The sequence below is a fragment of the Bufo bufo genome, chromosome 1 (genome assembly GCF_905171765.1).
Source record: "Bufo bufo chromosome 1, aBufBuf1.1, whole genome shotgun sequence".
NCBI classification, from domain to species: domain Eukaryota; kingdom Metazoa; phylum Chordata; class Amphibia; order Anura; family Bufonidae; genus Bufo; species Bufo bufo.
In genome coordinates, this window is record NC_053389.1 from 752044678 (window position 1) to 752067051 (window position 22374).

Consider the following 22374-nt stretch of genomic DNA (forward strand, 5'->3'; position numbering starts at 1 on the left):
GCTCAGCCGGGTGTGAACGGACACCCAGGATTCCAGGTGAACTTTATTTAGTTTTTCTGTGTGTGAACAAGCACCAAGCCTAAAAAGTGACAGTTGTTTTACGTTATAAGTGTGAATATTCACAACACAAGTGTGAATAGGTGTGTGTAACACTGAAGAGTGTTTTACAACCTGGTCCTTTTGCCTCTATACTGCGTCCGCTAACCTGCCTACCAGAGCGAATCCCCACAACACGCATTAAACATACAGCAGATGCCTCTGAGCACAGAGAGGATAATGCCTAATGCCAAACTTGTAAAAGTGTTTCCACCATTGAGACGGCTTATCCAGAGGATAGGAAACATATCTAATGGGGGTGTCCCAAAGGTCTCCTCCACCAGGTGAGGCGGCTGCCACATCCAGGTAGAGACTGAAACAAGCTTGGCTATTTTCTGTAACTCAAGTGGAAAGGTCCTCCCTACCTGGCTGCCTAACCTGACCGAACAGAAGCTTCAAGGACCTATACCTATAGGGGGGAAACCCTGTTAAGCGGAATTCACATCACCGTTTAGTTTTCCGTTCTTCTGATCCGTCAGAACAGAAAAAAAAAAAAAAAATATCCTGTATTTTAAAGGGAACCTGTTATCAACTTTATGCTGATCTCACTGAGGGCAGCATAAAATAGTGACAGAAATGCTGATATCAGCGATGTGTCACTCATCAGCTAAAAGTAAGTGGTTTCTGAGAACCAGCATCATAATCATTGCAGCCCAGGCCTCGAAAAGAGTCATGGCCACCTGAGAAGAGTCCTGGTTATTCCTAATCTCCTGCTCTCTCCCCCATCTGCTGATGATTGACAGTTCTCTCCTAGAGAGAAAGGGAGAAAACTAGGTAGGAGACTGTCAGTCATCAGCAGGTGGGCAGGAGAGCAGGAATTCATGGATAACCAGGACTCTTCTCAGGTGGCCGGGACTCTTTTCCAGGCCCAGTCTGCAATGATTGTGATGTTGGTTCTCAGCAACCACTTACTTTTAACATTTAAATGACAGACCGCTGAAATCAGCTCACCTGTCTCTACTTTATTAGGCCGTTAGTATGGGCAGCACAAAGTTGATGACAGGTTCCCTTTTAAGCAGTCGTTTTTATCAGTTCCATCAGAGATCAGGAGAAGAAGTCCTCATGTAAATGCAGCGGTCTCCTTTACTGACGAGCAGGTGATTGTCGGGAAGGAACACTTCCTTTCCAAAAATCTTCATCCCCATCTGTCAGTGTACAGGGGCCTTAAAGGGCTTTTGCCATCTCAGACAATGGGGGCATATCGCTAGGATATGCCCCCATTGTCTGATAGGTGCCCTCTGGGACCCGCACCTACAATGAGAACGGAGCGGGGAAATGAACAGATGGTGCACTGCCCATGCACAGCCGTCCTCCATTTATTTCTATGGGGCCACCGAAAATAGCTGGCTGCATGTGCGCGGTGCGCTCCCATTCACTTCTATTGGAGCAGCGCTTGGTGGTGGTCGGACCCCGGGAAATTTCCCAGGATCCTCCAGCCACAGCTCTCCCCGCTACCGTTCTCATTGTAGGTGTGGGACCCGCACCTATCAGAATATGGGGGCATATCCTAGCGATATGCCCCCATTGTATGTGATGGGAATACCCCTTAAAGGCCTAGTTCACACTTATGTGATTTAGGGCTCATGCACATGACCGTTGGCTGTTTTGCAGTCCACAAAATGCGGATCTGCAAAACACGGATACCGGCTTTGTGCATTCCGCATTTTGCCCCTAATAGACCATAATGTGGATAATAATAAGACATGATCTATAATCTTTTGCGGCCCCGTTGATGTGAATGGGTCCGCATTCAACCCGCAAAAAATGAGGATCTGATGAGAATACAGCGGTCGTGTGCGTGAGTGTTTGGTCAGTGATTTCCAGTGGAGGCTACACAGAGATAAGGAACAATGGAAAGATCTGCTCCTGTTCTGTGTTTTTGACCTGCTTCTTGTTTTGGCTCACAATCCCTGATCAAACTACTGAAGTGTGAACTAGGCCTAAACATCATGCAGCACATTCACAGTGGGAGGATCTGGTGTTCACAGCACAAAAGTGAACATTTTTATTGGGCTCCTGACAGATCGCTGTATCCTAGTATACAGGCGTATATGTGTGATATGTCATTTGTAGAATTCAACCATTTTTAGATAACGAATGTCTCTTTCTTGAAAGGTTGATGTTGGGGTCTGGCCAAGGTCTCCAACGAGCAGTCCAGCATATCTCTGTCCGCTTCCTGCCCCAGAGAGGTATTTCTCACTTTCCTCCACTGAGAATGCGGCTAATTCAGTTTCGGAGCTCAACGTCGGCAGGGCAGAGGATCGGATTAGAGCTGGATGGAGAAAAAGTCGTGGACCTGAATGCCTTTGATTCATCCCTTCCATGTGGGATGAGAGAATTCCTAGAAGGTGGTGACGCATCCCTGCAGATAGCTAGGAGGTACACACCTATTCTACCAACTCATAGCCTACAAGATAGTTGTGCGTGGATTTTGCTAACTTAAAGTACCACGTTTTTAGGTCCATCCCTCTGTGCTGATTTACCTCTTAAATGGGTTGTCTAACCATTACATTTTACATCGGCAGGGTATAAAATAATAAAAGAAATGTAACCGTACCAATCCCCCCCCACTGCCCCAATTCTGATGCTCCTCTGTTGTTTTCTGCTTCTTGGTGCATCTCAACACTCATGAAATGACCACCCAAACAATCACTAGCCGCAGCAGTGACCACCTCAAACAGTGATTGGCCGAGCAGTCATTTCCTGCGTGACAAGAAGAACCAGGAAGCAAGGGTGATCGGTGAGGTTTCATTTATTTTACTCCATGTGGATAGCCAGACCACTCTTTTGATACTGTATAACTTTTTAACAGTCGGACCTCCATCCTTTTAACACATAAGTCCAAATCCCATATATACACGGAGAGTGAAATGAGAATTTCTGGTTACATGCATCCACCACTAGAGGGAGCTTACTGTATAGTGATTATACATTAAAACAGCTCTGTCACCAGGATCGACCCTATTAAACCAGACATACTGGCTGGTAGGGCTGATCATGCTGACTAAAACCGTCCCTTTCTTTTGTCTGTATGGTAAATAGCTGCAGAGAAATCCTGTGTTTTATTCATACGCAAATGAGCAATTCAAGCACTCAGAGGCGGGGCTGAATGGTCTGAGCACTGCTAGGTAACACCCCCTGTGCTCTGGACACGCCCCCTCACCTTGGTAAGGGTCAAATCATTGGCATGCATCAAGCAGAGAAAACATCTAAGGAGATTGCAGAAACTACTATAATTGGGTTAAGAACTGTCCAACGCATTATTAAAAGAATGTGGCCGGGAAAAAATCCTGAATGATCGTGATCGGCGATCACTTAAAGGGCTTCTGTCACCCCCCATTTAGCAATTTTCGGTATCGGACATTAGCTATTTGCTAATGTCAGATGAGTCCATATATATCACTGTTACCTCTCTCTGTGCTGTAATTTCAGTAAAAATCGTACTTTTATAATATGCAAATTACTAGGACTATAAACGGCATCCTAGGACTATAAACACGCCCGCGCCGTACCGGTCCACATTCGGCGCAGGCGCTCTGAGAGAAGGACGCTCGCTTGGCTGCTCCTTCCTCAGTGCGCCTGCGCCGATGACATCAGCCTACACCCGGAAAAGAAGCAATGTTCTTTTCAGGGTGAAGGCTGACGTCAGCGGTGCAGGCGCACTGAGGAAGGAGCAGCCAAGCGAGCATCCTTCTCTCAGAGCGCCTGCGCCGAATGCGGACCGGTACGGCGCAGGCGCAGAATTTGAGCTGTCAATCAAGTGGAGGAGGGGGCGTTTTTTTAGACAGAGGATGCGGCGGCTACCAGCAAGTAAACGCCCAACTTGCTGGTAGTGAAGTAATTTGCATAATACAAAAGTAAGTTTTTTACTGAAATTACAGCACAGCCATAGGTATGAGGGGTATATATGGAATCTGGGTACCTTAGCAAATATATTCAGTCCAATTATGAAAATTGCGGTTTGGGGGGTGACAGAAGCCCTTTAACCACCTCCGGACCGCCTAACGCAGGATCGCGTTCCGGAGGTGGCAGCCCTGCGCAGAGTCACGCATATATGCGTCATCTCGCGATGGCCGAGATTTCCTGTGAACGCGCGCACACAGGCGCGCGCGCTCACAGGAACGGAAGGTAAGAGAGTTGATCTCCAGCCTGCCAGCGGCGATCGTTCGCTGGCAGGCTGGAGATGTGTTTTTTTTAACCCCTAACAGGTATATTAGACGCTGTTTTGATAACAGCGTCTAATATACCTGGTCCTCTGGTGGTCCCCTTTGTTTGGATCGACCACCAGAGGACACAGGTAGCTCAGTAAAGTAGCACCAAGCACCACTACACTACACTACACCCCCCCCCCGTCGCTTATTAACCCCTTATTAGCCACTGATCACCCCATATAGACTCCCTGATCACCCCCCTGTCATTGATTACCCCCCTGTCATTGATCAACCCCCTGTAAAGCTCCATTCAGACGTCCGCATGATTTTTACGGATCCACTGATAGATGGATCGGATCCGCAAAACGCATCCGGACGTCTGAATGAAGCCTTACAGGGGCGTGATCAATGACTGTGGTGATCACCCCATATAGACTCCCTGATCACCCCCCTGTCATTGATTACCCCCCTGTCATTGATTACCCCCCTGTAAAGCTCCATTCAGATGTCCGCATGATTTTTACGGATGCACTGATAGATGGATCCGATCCGCAAAACGCATCCGGACGTCTGAATGAAGCCTTACAGGGGCATGATCAATGACTGTGGTGATCACCCCATATAGACTCCCTGATCACCCCCCTGTCATTGATTACCCCCCTGTAAAGCTCCATTCAGATGTCCGCATGATTTTTACGGATGCACTGATAGATGGATCCGATCCGCAAAACGCATCCGGACGTCTGAATGAAGCCTTGCAGGGGCATGATCAATGACTGTGGTGATCACCCCCCTGTCATTGATTACCCCCCTGTAAAGCTCCATTCAGATGTCCGCATGATTTTTACGGATGCACTGATAGATGGATCGGATCCGCAAAACGCATCCGGACGTCTGAATGAAGCCTTACAGGGGCATGATCAATGACTGTGGTGATCACCCCATATAGACTCCCTGATCACCCCCCTGTAAAGCTCCATTCAGATGTCCGCATGATTTTTACGGATGCACTGATAGATGGATCCGATCCGCAAAACGCATCCGGACGTCTGAATGAAGCCTTACAGGGGCATGATCAATGACTGTGGTGATCACCCCATATAGACTCCCTGATCACCCCCCTGTAAAGCTCCATTCAGATGTCCGCATGATTTTTACGGATGCACTGATAGATGGATCCGATCCGCAAAACGCATCCGGACGTCTGAATGAAGCCTTACAGGGGCGTGATCAATGACTGTGGTGATCACCCCATATAGACTCCCTGATCACCCCCCTGTCATTGATCACCCCCCCTGTCATTGATCACCCCTCTGTAAGGCTCCATTCAGACATTTTTTTGGCCCAAGTTAGCGGATTTTTTTTTTTTTTTTCTTACAAAGTCTCATATTCCACTAACTTGTGTCAAAAAATTAAATCTCACATGAACTCACCATACCCCTCACGGAATCCAAATGCGTAAAATTTTTTAGACATTTATATTCCAGACTTCTTCTCACGCTTTAGGGCCCCTAGAATGCCAGGGCAGTATAAATACCCCACATGTGACCCCATTTCGGAAAGAAGACACCCCCAGGTATTCCGTGAGGGGCATATTGAGTCCATGAAAGATTGAAATTTTTATCCCAAGTTAGCGGAACGGGAGACTTTGTGAGAAAAAAATTACAAATATCAATTTCCGCTAACTTGTGCCAAAAAAAAAAAAATTCTATGAACTCGCCATGCCCCTCATTGAATACCTTGGGGTGTCTTATTTCCAAAATGGGGTCACATGTGGGGTATTTATACTGCCCTGGCATTCTAGGGGCCCCAAAGCGTGAGAAGAAGTCTGGTATCCAAATGTCTAAAAATGCCCTCCTAAAAGGAATTTGGGCACCTTTGCGCATCTAGGCTGCAAAAAAGTGTCACACATCTGGTATCGCCGTACTCAGGAGAAGTTGGGGAATGTGTTTTGGGGTGTCATTTTACATATACCCATGCTGGGTGAGAGAAATATCTTGGCAAAAGACAACTTTTCCCATTTTTTTATACAAAGTTGGCATTTGACCAAGATATTTATCTCACCCAGCATGGGTATATGTAAAAAGACACCCCAAAACACATTCCCCACCTTCTCCTGAGTACGGAGATACCAGATGTGTGACACTTTTTTGCAGCCTAGGTGGGCAAAGGGGCCCATATTCCAAAGAGCACCTTTCGGATTTCACAGGTCATTTTTTTACAGAATTTGATTTCAAACTCCTTACCACACATTTGGGCCCCTAGAATGCCAGGGCAGTATAACTACCCCACAAGTGACCCCATTTTGGAAAGAAGAGACCCCAAGGTATTTCGTGATGGGCATAGTGAGTTCATAGAAGTTTTTATTTTTTGTCACAAGTTAGTGGAATATGAGACTTTGTAAGAAAAAAAAAAAATCATCATTTTCCGCTAACTTGTGACAAAAAATAAAAAGTTCTATGAACTCACTATGCCCATCAGCGAATACCTTAGGGTGTGTACTTTCCGAAATGGGGTCATTTGTGGGGTGTTTGTACTGTCTGGCCATTGTAGAACCTCAGGAAACATGACAGGTGCTCAGAAAGTCAGAGCTGCTTCAAAAAGCGGAAATTCACATTTTTGTACCATAGTTTGTAAACGCTATAACTTTTACCCAAACCATTTTTTTTTTACCCAAACATTTTTTTTTTATCAAAGACATGTAGAACTATAAATTTAGAGCAAAATTTCTATATGGATCTCGTTTTTTTTGCAAAATTTTACAACTGAAAGTGAAAAATGTCATTTCTCGCCCAGTTTCCTTGGGGGACACAGAAGACCTTGGGTATAGCTCATCTCCATAGGAGGCGTGACACTAAGTGAAGACTGTTAAGCCCCTCCTCCACAGCTATACCCTCAGCCTGGAGAGAGAGACTGCCAGTTTTTTGCTTAGTGTCCAAGGAGGCAAGACACTCCCTGCTCTGCAGGGCTGCTTTCTCCTTGTTTAAATTTTAGATTTTTACTTTTTTATTTTCTTTTTGTTCCAGATCATCAGGGATAACAGAGTCGCACTAGACCTCTCTGTTCTCCCGGGGTTGAGCTGCGCCAGTGCCGGTCACCCGCACTGCTGCCTCCCCCACAGAAGGCAAGGTGGATCAGGGCAGCCCAGCTCCCCTACATCCCGCCAGCGCAAGGGTCGCCCGCACGCCAAGTCCCTCTTCCAGCGTCCTGCCACTACGGTGCCAGTAGCTGAAGGGGCGACCCTGCTGGAATGGACCGAGGGTGAAGACGGCTGTGGTAAGAGAGAGGCTTCTCCAGCCCTACGTCCCCGTCCCCCCCGGTCTCCTGCGTGCCTGACCCCCATACTGGGCCTCTAGTCCCCTGCTGGATCTATGCTGGCACCTGCAGAGCGGCAATCTCCTTCTGCCTTCCCCCCCCCCCCCCCCCCTGCCTGGCTCCCATAGACATGCAGCCAGTGGCTGTCTCCACAGCCAGCTACAGAAGCGGCAACATAGTTTATTTCTACCACAGGCACCCGGTCTCTGGGTCCCCCCCCATCTCCTACCGGAGTGTTGCTCAAGGCCTGCCTGACGGCTGTGGAGTGAGGCCTCGCCTCCGGCCGACATTGGTACTCTGGTGCGACCGGGCGCCGCAAAAATCTTAGCCCAGGCTCCGCGGCCTGCTAGGCCGCCATTCCGGGTCCCTGACTCTTCCGGCCGGCGGGGTGGGCTCCCGCGGCCGGCAAGCCGCCATTCCGAGCTCCTGACTCTTCCGGCCGGCGGGGTGGGCTCCCGCGGCCGGCAAGCCGCCATTCCGGGCCCCTGACTCTTCCGGCCGGCGGGGTGGGCTCCCGCGGCCGGCAAGCCGCCATTCCGGGCCCCTGACTCTTCCGGCCGGCGGGGTGGGCTCCCGCGGCCGGCAAGCCGCTATTCCGGGCCCCTGACTCTTCCGGCCGGCGGGGTGGGCTCCCGCGGCCGGCAAGCCGCCATTCCGGCCGGCGGGGTGGGCTCCCGCGGCCGGCTTTGGGCTTGACTTCAGCAGGCCCCGGCCGACCGTCGGTGCCGGTCGGTGGGGCTCCGCAAATTGTGGCCCGGCCTGCTGGGCCGCAATTCCGACCGGCCCGCGGGGTGGGCACCCGCGGCCGGTTTGATGCGCCACTCCGCCTCAGGTTCCGGCGGTACATGCCGGGCGCCGCAAATTTAGACCCCGGCCTCACGGCCTGCTAGGCCGCAAAATTCCGGCCTCTGGTGGAGGGGGCGGGAACTTCTCCAGGCGCGAATTTTTCCCGCCGGGAGGTTCCTCCGCCCCCAGGGGATCGCAGCGCCGCCCTCCAGGCCGGATCCATGTTAACCCTTTTGGGTACAGGCTGGCTCCCAATGGGCCTGTATGGCTGGCCCCCCCCTTTTTCCTGACTATCTGTGCCCCTATATGGTGGCCCCCCAGAGAGGCTGTGTTTTAAATAAAAAAAAAAAAAAAAAAAAATATAATATATATATATAATAACAGATTTCTATTGGACTGCGCAGGACGCTGCAGCCTCATCAGTAGTGCTGCATGTCTGCATGCCCTCTTTCCACAGGCGGCATAGTGTTGCGCTCCCAACCTGCGTCGGTGCTAGGGCATTTCCCCTTTTAGGCAGTTTTCCTGCCCTCTTCCAGGATACGGCGCTGGCCAAGTGCATGCGGCCCTTCCGTTGGCAGCATTCATCATCTCTCCAGTTATGGTGCCTGCCATGTGCAACTCCCCCTCCTAGGCGGGATACTGCACTCTCCCTGGCTGCCGGCTGGCCATGTGCATGACCCCCTTTTAGGCGGAATGCTGCACCTTCACCGGATACGGTGCTGGCCATGTGCATGACCCCCTTCCTAGGCGGAATGCTGCACTCTCTATGGATTTGCTGCCGGCCATGTGCGTGACCCCCTTCTCTAAGCGGAACGCTGCACTCTCACTGGATTCACTGCCGGCCATGTGCGTGACCCCCTTCCATGGGCGGAACGCAGCGCTCTCACTGGATTCGCTGTCGGCCATGTGCGTGACCCCCTTCTTAGGCGGAACGCTACACTCACTGGATCTGTTGCCGATCGTGTGCATGACCCCCCTTTTTAGGCGGAATACTGCACTCTCACCGGATTCGGTACTGGCTATGTGCACGACCCCCTTCCATAGGCGGAACGCTGCACTCTCTCTGATGGGCTATGATGAACTTATGTACTATGTTACTATGCTGCACTCTCACTGGTTCCGCTGCCGGCCATAGGCATGATTCAGGCAGCATAAATACATCCCTCTGTCTGTGGTTGTTTTCTCGCAGGTACGTTGCTGGCCATGTGTAAGTACCCCATACATGGCGGGGTGCTTGCACTCTCGCAGGATCCGCTGTCAGCCATATGCATGACCCCTATTCCGTGGGCGGTGTACGCACTCTCGCTGGATTCGCTGCCTGCCATGGGCATGCCTTCCTTCCTCAGGTGACATACACACATTCTCACTGACTGTGTTTGTCTCTCACCAGTACGTTGCTGGCCATGTGTATGACTCCCATACATGGCGGGTGCACGCACTCTCCCTGGATGAGATGCTGGCCATGTGCATTACCCCCCCTTTTTTCTGGGCGGCATGCTACACTCTCACCGGATACCTTGCTGGCCATGAGCATGGCCCTCTAACATGGGTGGAACGCTTGCACTCCCATTGGATATGGTGCTGGACTTGTGCGTGACCACCCCTTGTTCCATGGGCAGAAATTGGCACGCTCATGAGATTCACGGCTGTCCTTGTATGGCTGTACTGGACTTGTACATGTCCCCCTTCATTGGCAGAGTAGTAGCACTCTCGCTAAATCAGTGTTGGGTGTATTATTGCACACTCACTTAATGCTAGGATAACCCTGTGCATGTTCCCCTTTCACTAGGTGGACCTCCTGCTGGATTATAGGGTATGTCCTGCTTCTCTGAAGTAGGTACGGCCTTAGGCATCACTCCCTTTTGGGACCGGCCTTTGCACTCTTGCAGACTGCAGTTTGCCAGATACAATTTCCCCCCTTTCGGGGCGGACTGCTTGCGTTCCATCGCATGCTATACTAGGCTTGTGCATAACTCCCTTTCAGGTTGCACTTTGCAATTCCGTACATGCTGTGGCACTCTGTGGCGAGCCCCCTTTTTCGCTGAATTAACCTTTTTGCAGTGAGCTGACGTTCTTGTGCGTTGTTTGGGCCGTTTATGCCTTTTCCTCCTGTAGGTGGGTTGGCCTTCTCACTGCTTACGGGCTGCTCGTACGTATGCCTCACCTGCTTCCTGCGGCATACTTTTGTTTTCTTGGGATACGATGCTGGCCGCAAGCCTTGCACTCGTCTCTAAGGAGTTCATTCTGTCCACCTGACCCGGACGGGCTCTACTTGCTCTCTGCTGCACGGAGCTGGGTGGTACTCATTCATTTAGTTGGCCCTTCATCCCAGGGAGTGTTCGTGGTTCCTAGATGCGTGCCCATTCGTCCTTCCGCGGTATTGCTTCCCTGCGTTAGTGGTCACATGGTCGGGAGTGCTGTTGTCTGGAGCGCCCCTCGAATTCTTCGTTGGCTCTGGCAGGACTGCGGTTCCCTTGCCTGCTGCAATTTCCTCCTCTTCGGATGTAGTGTGGTATGAGTCCTTCCTCTTGGCGCCTCTACGCTTCAGTCTGATCTGCTACCAGGTGCGGGCCGCTTTTCTCGGGGAAAGTCACCCAAATTCTCTTGGGTGCTCGATTACCCAGGTCCGGAGGACCTCCACCTTGGGTTCTCAGGGTATTCGCCTTCTGCGAGGCGGTGAACCGGGCATCTCACAGTGTAGCAGGGTTCTGCTTTTGAGCTGTCCTATGGCTTCCCGGTTGCCCACTCCTCCTTTCGATTGGAGGGTGTTATGCCGGCCTCTGTCTCGACTACCTTATCTCGCCGGCTCTGTTTGGCTCCCGCTCGGTACAGATCACTCCGATGTGGCTTCTGTCCCGCCAGACTTCAAAGGCTGTTCCTTCACTGTCCTCCCCTCTGGGGAGAGCATGGTTGTTCATGTGGATGGTTCCGGTGTTCCTTTTGGCCTCGTACTGTCTCCCTTGTCCACACTGGCTGTATTAGCTGTGCCTATTTACCGAGTCTACCGCGTTCTGTCCTCCCGCTGAGTGCAGATTGCGTGGTCCATTCTAAGTCAATGGTCCTGCTGTAGACTTACCTTCTCGGTAACTTGGGGGGACTACCTTTCGGTCCAGATTGTCCTTTGATCTCCCACACCGGGACTGTAGAACATGGCTACATCAGCATGGACTTTAGCCTGTCTTGTCCTGGCATCTGGCGGATGCTGGGCGGGCCCTTTGGTTCCTTTCAGTCTGTCCTTCTACTCCCCCGCTAGGGTGGATACGGGACAACGTTGCCCGGGGGCCGACGGGACCAGTTTTGTCGACTTCTGCCCGTGTTACTGGTCTGCGCCTGATCACATTGGTTTTTTTCGCCCGCTTGCCAGGCGACTCCAGCGGGTTTGCTACTGTCCGCTCCTGGCTGTATTTCGTCCAGGATCTGTCGTAAGACTTATGGTTCTTTTGTCTGGGGTTCTGTGGGAAGCTGTGCATTCCCCACTCTGACCTTTTCTCTCCCCATGGTTCTGTCTTTTTTTTTTTCCAGTCCGGCCTGGACCTGGGACTGGGATTCCTTTACTTGAGGTGTCAAGTGTCAGCGCTGTTCTTCCTCTTCCAGCGTTCCCCGGCCCTCTGGGCCTGTCAAGACCTTCTTACTCGAAATGGCTCTTTGGTTCCTCTGTACTGTCCTTCGGTATCGCCCTGGGAACTACATACTGAGTTCTCGGCGCTCCAATCTTGTCCTTTGGAGCCGTTACAGAAGTTCTCTCTACCCGCCTGTCCTGTACGGTTGTGTTTCCGTATCAGTCGTGTCTCTGACTGGTGCCTGAATGGCCCCTTTTTGTTCTGAGCCTTATGTCTTTTTCCAGGACAGGGCTGTTCTACATCCCGTTCCTTCCTTCTGAAGGTGGTGTTTGCCTTTCGCTTCAACACTTCACCGATTTGGACGTTGTTTGGGCCTTGCCGGTTTTACTTGGAGATCTCCGACTCTTGTCGACGTTTGGTCTCTTGGGTTTCCTGGAGGTCCGCACTTAGAGTTGACGGACTCCAGGGTGGTTTTCCTCCGCCTTATCAGATTGGCTATTGCTGAGGTTACCGCACCGAGGGCAGGATTCTGCCTTTGCTGTCACCGTTCATTTCACCAGAGCGATCGGTGCCTCCTGGGCCGGAGACATTGGGCTTCGGCCATGCATTTGAGCAGGGCGGCCACAGGTCTTCCGTGCACGCTTTACAGAGTTCTACAGGGTGCATACTCTGGCTTCGGCGTATGCTGACTTGGTCTGCCTGGGTCTGCAGGCGGAGGTTCCTTGATGCATTCGGGTGCTTCGCCTTGGAGCTGTGGTCCCTCCCCTTTTGGACTGCTTTTGAACGTCCCAAGGTCTTCTGTGTCCCCCAAGGAAACTGGGCGAGAAAACGAGATTTTTGTATAACTTACCAGTAAAATCTCTTTCTCGCTCTTTCCTTGGGGGACACAGCACCCACCCATTCATTGTTTTCTCTACACGGTTTCCGAGTTTGTGTTACCCGTTGGGTAGTTGGCTTGTTGGTTCCTTGTTGGACTTTGCCTTTTCTCACTGCTTGGACACGCAACTGGCAGTCTCTCTCTCCAGGCTGAGGGTATAGCTGTGGAGGAGGGGCTTAACAGCTTTCACTTAGTGTCACGCCTCCTATGGAGATGAGCTATACCCAAGGTCTTCTGTGTCCCCCAAGGAAAGAGCGAGAAAGAGATTTTACTGGTAAGTTATACAAAAATCTCGTTTTTTTTTGCAAAAAAATCGTTAAATTTCGATTAATAACAAAAAAAGTAAAAATGTCAGCAGCAATGAAATACCACCAAATGAAAGCTCTATTAGTGAGAAGAAAAGGAGGTAAAATTCATTTGGGTGGTAAGTTGCATGACCGAGCAATAAACGGTGAAAGTAGTGTAGGTCAGAAGTGTAAAAAGTGGCCTGGTCTTTCAGGGTGTTTAAGCACTGGGGGCTGAAGTGGTTAAGGCAGATCACTATACCACTAAGCTATAGCATTACCACATAGTGATGCATGGTTTTCTACGCTTATAATCTAACATATATCACTGGTGTCTTTATAATCATAGATTGTGTCTGTAAATAAAGCAGTGATATGTAGATTTGCAGTGTGGTGAAGCTATAGTACAGAGTGTGTATAATACACCTATATACAGTAGATATGTATAAGCCAGGACACAGCTCTGATGTCTAGCCCTGTCAGTCAAGGGGAGGGGGCGTGTCCAGAGCACAGGGGGTGTTACAAAGCCGTGCTCAAAATATTCAGCCCCGCCTCTGAGTGCCCATATTGCTCATTTGCATATAAATAAAAACGCAGATATCTTTGCAGCCGTTTAACATACAGATAAAAGAAAGGTACAGTTTTAATCAGTATGATGAGCCCCGTCAGGCAGTATGTCTGCTTTAATAGGGTTGATCCTGGTGACACAGCCGCTTTAAACACAATTTATAACAAATGCAGTAAAATTCAGAGTAGATACAAATATCCCAGCTGCACTAAATCTAATACCCATCTAGAACTGTCCATGGTGTGAGTGAGGTTTTATTTTGTAAGGATAGGTGTTCTTTAACCCCTTCCAGAAATAGCCAGTTTTCACCTTCCTGACAATAATTGTACAAATATGACATGTGTCACTTTATGCAGTAATACGTTTGGAATGCTATTACTTTTTACAAGTGATTCTGAGACAATTTTTTTCGTAACACATTGTACTTCACGTTTGTGGTAAATTTGGGTCGATATGTTTTACATTTATAATTTTTTGGAAATTTGGAAAAATTTGCAATTTTTTAAATTTGAATTTCTCTGCTTTTAAGACAGATAGTTATACCTCACAAAATAATTATTTAACATTCACCGTATGTTTATCTTGGCATCAATTTGTTTCAAAACCCAATTAGAGGGGCTTACCTAATAGATACCACCCATAAATAACCCCATTTTAGAAACTAAACCGTTCAAGTTATTCAAAACTGATTTTACAAACTTTGCTAACCCTTTAGGTTAACAAAATGAATGTGACATTTAAAAATTTAAATCCATTTAAATCCATTTTGTCCTGTAACACAGCAAGGGTTAACAACAAAACAAATTTTAATATTTATTACCCTGAGTTTGCAATTTATAGAAACTTCCCCCCCCATATGTGGTCATAAACTGCTGTATGGACACACTGCATGGCTCAGATGGGAAGGAGCGCCACATGGTTTTTGGAGGGGAGATTTTGCTGGAATGGTTTTTGGCGCCATGTCACAGTTGAAGAGACCCTGAGGTAACCCTACAGTAGAAACCCTCCAAAGGTGACCACCTTTTGGAAGCCACAACCCTCATAGAGTTTACTAAAGGATGTTATGAGCATTGGCTTCAGTTGCTGGTAGACTTATAAGGGTGGGTTCGCACTAGCGTTAGGGCACTCCGTTATAGGTTCCATATATAACGGAATTCCTGTCCGGAATGCAAAATTTAAGCTTTTAAGAGGCATTCCATTTTGATCCGTCATAATAGAACTATATGGGCAAGCATAACGGATCTGTCCAGTTTCTGTTCTGTTGACAGGACTTTTTTTTCCGTCCTGCATAACAGAAACCAGATGGATCCGTTATGCTTGCCCATAGACTTCTATTATGACAGATCAAAACGCCTCTTAAAGGCTTCTGTTTTGCATTCTGGCCAGGAATTCCGTTATATTACGCTATAAATGGAACCTATAACGGAATGCCATAACGCTAGTGCAAACTCACCCTAAGCCTTTGGAAGGTTTCTGGCTGCCATGGCAACCATAGTCATGCCACGATTGTATCGTGGGAAGCCATTGGGTTCAGAGAGGGAGCCCCCTCCCTATGTAAATCCCTCAATACTGACCGCGGCATCTAAGGAGTGAAAACTCAAGATGCCGGCGTTTACAGGAAGGGCCTGGCTGTCAGCAACAGCCAGGCCCCTGCACTGATCAAGTGACCACAGCTCCTGTGCCTGCTCGATCAGTGCACCATACATGTACGGCAGAATGTAGGAAATCACTTCCCGCTGCACCGTACATGTACAGTTCTCATTGGGAAGGGGTTAAAGGGGAAACATAACAATGCCAATGAAAAACATAGTTTTCTCAAATCACACTTTTGTGTGTTCTTTAGGTGATTCAACACACGTTTACATTGGGTCATGTTCCTGATAATTGCCCTGATTCTCAACCCATGTAAAAGAGCCTTAAAAGTTCTGTTCCGATTAAGTTATCCCCTATCCACTGGTTAGGGGATAACTACTGGACCAGTGCGGGTCGTACCCCTGGGAACCCCACTGATCACCAGAACAGGGCCATACCCAGTGGAGCCCCTGGAATTGAATGGGTCTATCGCTCCATTAATTAATCCAGAGATAGTGGAGAGCTGTACTCCTCTATTTCCAGTATTCCTATAGAAATTAATGGAGCGGCCACACACGCGACCGACCAGCCACTCAGTTCATTTCTGGGAAGCTCCATGGCGCATAGGGGCCCCATTCTTGTGATGTGGGGGGGGGGTAGGACCCACACCAATCTAATAGTTATGCCCTAGCCTGTGGACAGGGGATAACTTAACATAACTGGAATATTTTTTTAAGACATGTGCCCTTAACCAGATGAGTTAGCACCCTCCATATACTAGACTGTAGGGATACATGTTGTTGACAGTCATATGTTATCTTCCTACTGACATTGTTCACTGCCTTTCAGGGCCCTGGATTCTGGACAGCACATCCTGAGCCGCTCTCAGCTCTCTATCTTTTCTCCAATCACTAATCCCGAGAAGGTTATTTGTGTTGGGATGAACTATGTTGACCATTGCCTGGAGCAAAATGTTCCTGTTCCAAAAGAACCTATCATCTTCAGCAAGTTCCCCAGCTCCATCGTTGGTCCATATGACTCCATTGTCCTTTCTGCAGAAAGTCAGGTGCCTGTGGTTATTTTGAGAAAGGGAGCAGTGGTAGATGTGCTGCCACCAAAGGGGTGGTCCAAGATTTTCAATATCAAATCAGTGGGGGTCCGACTCCCAGCATCCCTGCCGATCAGCTGCTGTGCTTCAGTGAGCCTTTTCCTAGGCCTGTGACGTCACGTTCATTGGTCACATTTCTAGGGACAGCTCGGTCCTTTTCAAGTGAATGAGACTGAGATGTAACACTAAGCACAGCCTCTATACAAGGTACAGCGCTGTGCTTGGCAAGCTGAGAGAAGGCCGCAGTGCTCGCTGGAGGGGTGCAGGATCTTGAGGATAGGGGATCAGTATGAAAACACCTAGACAACTCCGTGCTCAGTTACTGCATGATACACTTTTCCTATGTGTGAACCCATTCGAGGGGCACCTGTACATCTTCAGTAGCTTTTGGCTGAACACACTGCAATACTCCTTAAGTTCACTCCACGGTTGTAGCAAATGCTGTAATTGTTCACTACCAGGAGGCATGCCCAAAGGACCCTCTTTCGGTATAGATCTGGGAGGTATTACAGGGCACTGTCCTGAAAAGTGCAGTCCAGTACGCTTTTAAACAAATGTATGCAAAAATCCTGTGCTACGCAGTCTACGTTATTTATAGGTGTCAGCGGTAGTTGTAAGAGCTGAATATGTTCAGCAGAGTGCAGCTAGGCTTGAGCGATAGTTGTTAATGCTGTTTACTTACAGCATTAAAATGTATGGGCTCTGTGGAGCCAACGTTCGCCTTGGCCGTCTTCGTCATTTTAAAATAGGAATCCGAAGTCGGCTTTGGTGCCGAAGTACCAGCCAGTACCAAGCCCACTTCTGATTCCTATTTATCATGTTTTTAAATACGCAGAAAGGAATACCATAGTCATTCACTGAAGTCTCCTGCAACTTCGGCCGAGACGAAGTTTGGCTCCACCAAGCCAATACATTTTAATGCTGTACGGAAACAGCATTGACAAGTTTTTTAATGAATCGACTTCGGATCTATGAACCAAAGCTCGATTTGCTCAAGTATCAAGCAAACACTCCAGCATTACGTAATTGCCAACTGTGGTGTGAGCCTAGCATTACAGCATTCGCCATATATAATCACTCATCACTCACCGAAAGTGAACGAAATCACCTAAACCAGCCTTTGACCAGCAATCCGAAATGTAAAGACTAAGGCCTCTTTCACACGAGCGACATGGATTAGATACAAGTTCAATAGTGCACGTTTTTTCCAGTGCATGAAATAACACTGCAGAATAACAATCTACATCTGCTAGCAACATCAGTGATAAACACATGGCATCCGGGTGCCTTCCGTTTTTCACTCGGGCTCCATTCACTTCTATGGAGCCAGAAATGCGCGGAGAACGCACAATATAGAACATGCTGTGATTTTTCCTGAATGCATGAAAACCAAAGCTGCGCTCACATGTGTCTCGCATCCTCTTCACACAGCTGATCTGATATCGATGACCCATCCTGAGGACCGCTCGGTGATATATACCCCTTTAATTGCAGATATCATTTTAACTAACTTCTCAGCAACAATGGACAGTTCTACTAAAAAACAGCATAGGGGCTAGATGAAAGGCGGAAGCCATCGTGTATTCTGCATCTGAAATCCCTCTGGTTTCTGCCCCGATATTTCAGATTGAATGACACGGACCTGCTCTTGGTTTAGCCAATTGAATTAGAGCTAAATCGCGAGCAGACACCTGCTGTGGCTTCCAGCGGCATCCGTTTAGACACAGCACCAAGAACGGACATGGCATTAATTCAAGGCTGCATGAAGTTCAGAGCAACCTTCCATTGAACACAAGGGGAGGCAGATTTGTGCGGAATCCACGCCATATGACTCGCTGTGAGCAGGGACATACACCTGTCCAGAGTAAGCCATTGGTATTGCATCTCAACCTCATTGACTCCACTTTGGAGTTGAGCTGCAATACCTGACAAAGCCCATAGACAGGAGTGGCACTATTACTGGAATAAAGCAGCCGTGTTCTTTTATGGCTTGTTAGGATATGTGGGTACTCCTAGTGTTCTCCACTAGATGGCACTATTACAGCATTTATAATTTCCTATGCGCCCCTTGTTATCCAAAGCTAATATTCTCATCCTGTTCTCTTTGCAGGAGGTGGATTGGGAAGTTGAACTTGCTTTTGTCATAGGAAAAAAAGGGAAAAATATCAAGGTAAAAATGAAGAGGCAGATGCAGTTTCATTTTCTAGCCGTGCACTACAAACAGAATTTTGAAATGTTCAAAATGAGACCTGATCAGGCTCCTCCATTTTTGACAGCATATCCATACTTCTAAACCCGATAAGGCTCTATGTTAGGGTAGCCACTTTCATACCCCCAAAAAGGAGGAACAGTGGGGCACAACACACAGAATCTACATAACACCAGCAGCCAAATTAAACTAGAAATCTATAACATTAATTATTGTTGTATTCTCCATTCCTCTCTTCTGAAGTTCTGCCTTAACACTATCTACCTCAACACGATTGCTCTTAATTCTCCATGCTGTGCTCCAAAACATCCTCTATGTGAGCAGTGGAGAAAATATATGCAACTTCAGTTACCTCTCCTCCCTGTTGCTGGTATCTTCCTCTGGAGAACTGAGAAGTGTCTCCACAATGGCATATTCCTTGAAAAGTCCATCCATATCAATCGCTTGGAGATAACTGCTTCGCAAAATTCTTCAAATGGCAACAGACTTCCAAGGCTCACTTTAGATACTTGGCTAAGAAAGCTAGTTTCAGACACAAATAATCTATAAAACGTAAGCTCATCATTTTTCCTTAAATGTTTTTTTACCAAAAAAGGCCCCCAATAAATTGGGTAGATACTTTTTGATCAAAATCACAGATTTCCCTGCGAATATGATAACAGTAGACCAGATACCAGTGATACCCACTTGGTATGACAGAGTAGCAGAGTAAAAATGACATGGCTAGAAGTGACCACTATGCCATATGGGTCCGTCCTACTCACAGTTCTGCTGCTCAGGGTTTTGGAACAGACAAAGCCATCTTAAAGATGGGATCATCTCAGAGTCTCACCCTATTATGCCCCTGCGGCTATCCCGGCCTAAAAACAGAGTGACCCCACTTCTCGGTGGCCAAACCCTTCTACTGTCACCTAGGTGGCCCTGGTGATTCTTCAATTACTTTGTCAAAAAAGTTCCAACTCGTTTTTACAGTTTAGATATCTGGTTCTTCAGGCCACGAAAGTTTGAAGATAGATATGGAAGATAAGTGGTGGCATCCTGATGGTATGGAGCAAGTGCGGCGTGCCATAGAAAAGTAGCACTCCCAGGTGTCCTTCCAGCAGACGTTCATCTGGGAGCCGAGAAGACTGTTCATCCTACGTCATCAATTACAATCCTCTATTTTTAACAGCATATCCCTCCTAGAACCAATACTTTAGAATGCCACTTATAAAGCTTACCTCCAGGATACCCAATTCTGTGAAGCAGGAGGTCCAGTTTAGAAACCAAAAAATCCTGTATTAAAAATATAGTATATAGACAGGGAGGAGGAAGGTGCAGCTGCAGATTCTCACCTAGTGACTTCTGCAACGAGAAGACCTTCACAGCCCTATTGTCCTTCCAGCATGTAGTATGGAGCTGAAGGCCCTGACCACCCTGTCTGTGGAGTGAAGATATGACTCTAACCCTTTATCTAGACGCATTTCTGATGTGTTCGCAGGAGCAGGACGCAATGGAGCATGTGGCTGGATTTACTGTGGCTCATGACGTTAGCGCTCGTGACTGGCAGATGAAGAAGAATGGCAAGCAGTGGCTGCTGGGTAAAACATTTGACACCTTCTGTCCCATGGGCCCAGCGCTTGTAACTAAAGACTCTATTTCAGGTAAATGATCATTTGCATTATTTTATCAGAAGAAGTATTGTTCATCCTATTTTGTCTAGGGCCTGAGGATCCAGTAATTCTGTTTGATATTTTTGGTGTGATGCACCACTGCTAGGCATAACACTGTGAATCAGGAGTGTCCCTTTAATTACTGTACTGCGTGATTATCCACGTTCCCATCCTTTCCAGACCCCCACAGCCTTGGAATTCGCTGCCGTGTGAACGGGAACCTCGTCCAGGATAGTAACACAAACCAGATGGTTTTCAAGACAGAAGCTCTCATTTCCTGGGTCTCCAAGTGAGGATTTACTCGTAAACCATTGGCCAAATGTAGTCAAGTCTCTGATGTAAATGATGCAGTGTATATGCCTCTTCACCTCTGCCCTCGGTCTGTACATTAAGATTGCGGACACTAGGGCAGACGTGGCATTTTGCATGCTCCTACTCAGGATCTGTGCCGGGATTCTCATTTTAGTGGGAACAGCTTTAATAATCCTGTGTCCAAATAATTTTATTATATGGCAAGGAAGTGTAAACTGCTGACGTGGAAGAGAAATGCTAAAACCAGAGCACAGAGTGGAGCACGTGCCCAATCCTCATAAAGCATTGGTCTGTTCCCACTGCAACTTCAGTACAAATCTGTCATAGATGATTTGACGTATGCCAGTGTGTACCAGCCAGATATACTGTATGTAAGTGGAAACTCTTGGCATACGTCAGTTCCATAGGTTCAGCATATACACCAGGCACAGTTCTCCTGTGCTTTACAGCTTTCAGTTCCGAGGTGGGCCCTAATGTGTTAGGGGTGGTGCAGCCTGTCAAAATCGATTGATCAATATTAGATTGGTGGTGGTCCGACTCCCAGCAGCCTCTTAAATAGCTATTTCAAGGGACCATGGCACTCGTGCAAGAGCTGCGGCCTCTTAAGTGTGCACTCACAAGCTGCGGATTCTGTTGCAGAACAGTCCGTTCTTTCCGACTGAAAATCAGTTCTATTCATTTCAATGGAGCAGCGAGTACATGGATTTCTGCAAGCTCCACAGGTAATGGAGCTAATTTTCAGTCGCGGAAAATTCTGCAACTAAATCCGCAGTGTGTGAAGGCACCCTTAGGCCCCTTGCAGACGAGCGTGTCCGGATGTGTTGCGTCTGCAATCAGGGAAAACCGCGCGAGTAGGTACGCAATTGCAGTCAGTTTTGACTGCGATTGCGTTCCGATGTTCAGTTTTTATCGCGCGGGTGCAATGCGTTTTGCACGCGCGTGATAAAAAAACTGACTGTGGTACCCAGACCCGAACCCGGACTTCTTCACTGAAGTTCTGGTTTGGGTTAGATGTTCTGTATATTTTATTATTTTTTTAACCCCTAAAGCCACATTTTAATAATACAGTAAATTGACTTTTATCAATTTACTTACATCATCTCCTAGCAACCATGCGTGAAAATCGCACTGCATCCGCACTTGCTTGCGGATGCTTACGATTTTCACGCAGACCTTTTCATTTCTATGGGGCCTGCATTGCATGAAAAACGCAGAATATAGAACATGCTGCTATTTTCACGCAACGCACAAGTGATGCATGAAAATCACCGCTCATCTGCACAGCCCCTCTGAAGTGAATGGGTCCGGATTCAGTGCGGGTGCAATGCGTTCACCTCACGCATTGCACCCTCGCGGAATTCTCGCCCGTGTGAAAGGGGCCTTAGTGTTTACATGGGTTTCATTCTGGTTTGTACTTGCAGCCAATAACTGGTCTTAGCTGTATCACCATTGAAACCAGTGACTGTCTACAGGGGTCACGTGCTTAGACGGCTGCCCAGAAGTACATGCTGGACCAGCAGTGGCTTATTGCTCATTTTAGTATTTTAAAGCACTCCCAGCCTTCAGGAAAAATGTGATATATTGCTATCCTATCCTAAAGAAGCAAATCCCCATTTTTGCACAGAGATTACTTTTTTTTTTTTTTATATAGCGGCTTCCTATTGAGCCTCGTCTTAATCGTCAGTACTCGTTGTATTAGTGTGCATATTACTTCACATACATGATATCTTCTGACTTGGATATGTATCATTCTTAGATTTGTCACGTTAAATCCAGGAGACGTATTTCTCACTGGGACACCGCCAGGAGTCGGCGTATTCAGGAAACCACCTGTATACCTTAAGGTGAGAGATATGGATTATAAAAGTGGGAAAACACCCTCTT

At 48.0% G+C, this 22374-nt stretch overlaps 1 protein-coding gene across 2 annotated transcripts in view; it reads left to right on the top strand.

The window, feature by feature from the left end:
* Positions 1-22374, top strand: part of LOC120986116 (fumarylacetoacetate hydrolase domain-containing protein 2-like) — a 49182-nt gene that overhangs the window by 6667 nt on the left and 20141 nt on the right. For both annotated transcript variants that reach the window (XM_040414474.1, XM_040414475.1), the window contains exons 2-7: positions 2212-2475; positions 16059-16275; positions 18428-18487; positions 20007-20169; positions 20359-20467; positions 22247-22334. In XM_040414474.1, the coding sequence (XP_040270408.1) occupies positions 2212-2475; positions 16059-16275; positions 18428-18487; positions 20007-20169; positions 20359-20467; positions 22247-22334 (901 nt within the window). The remainder of the gene's footprint in view (positions 1-2211; positions 2476-16058; positions 16276-18427; positions 18488-20006; positions 20170-20358; positions 20468-22246; positions 22335-22374) is intronic.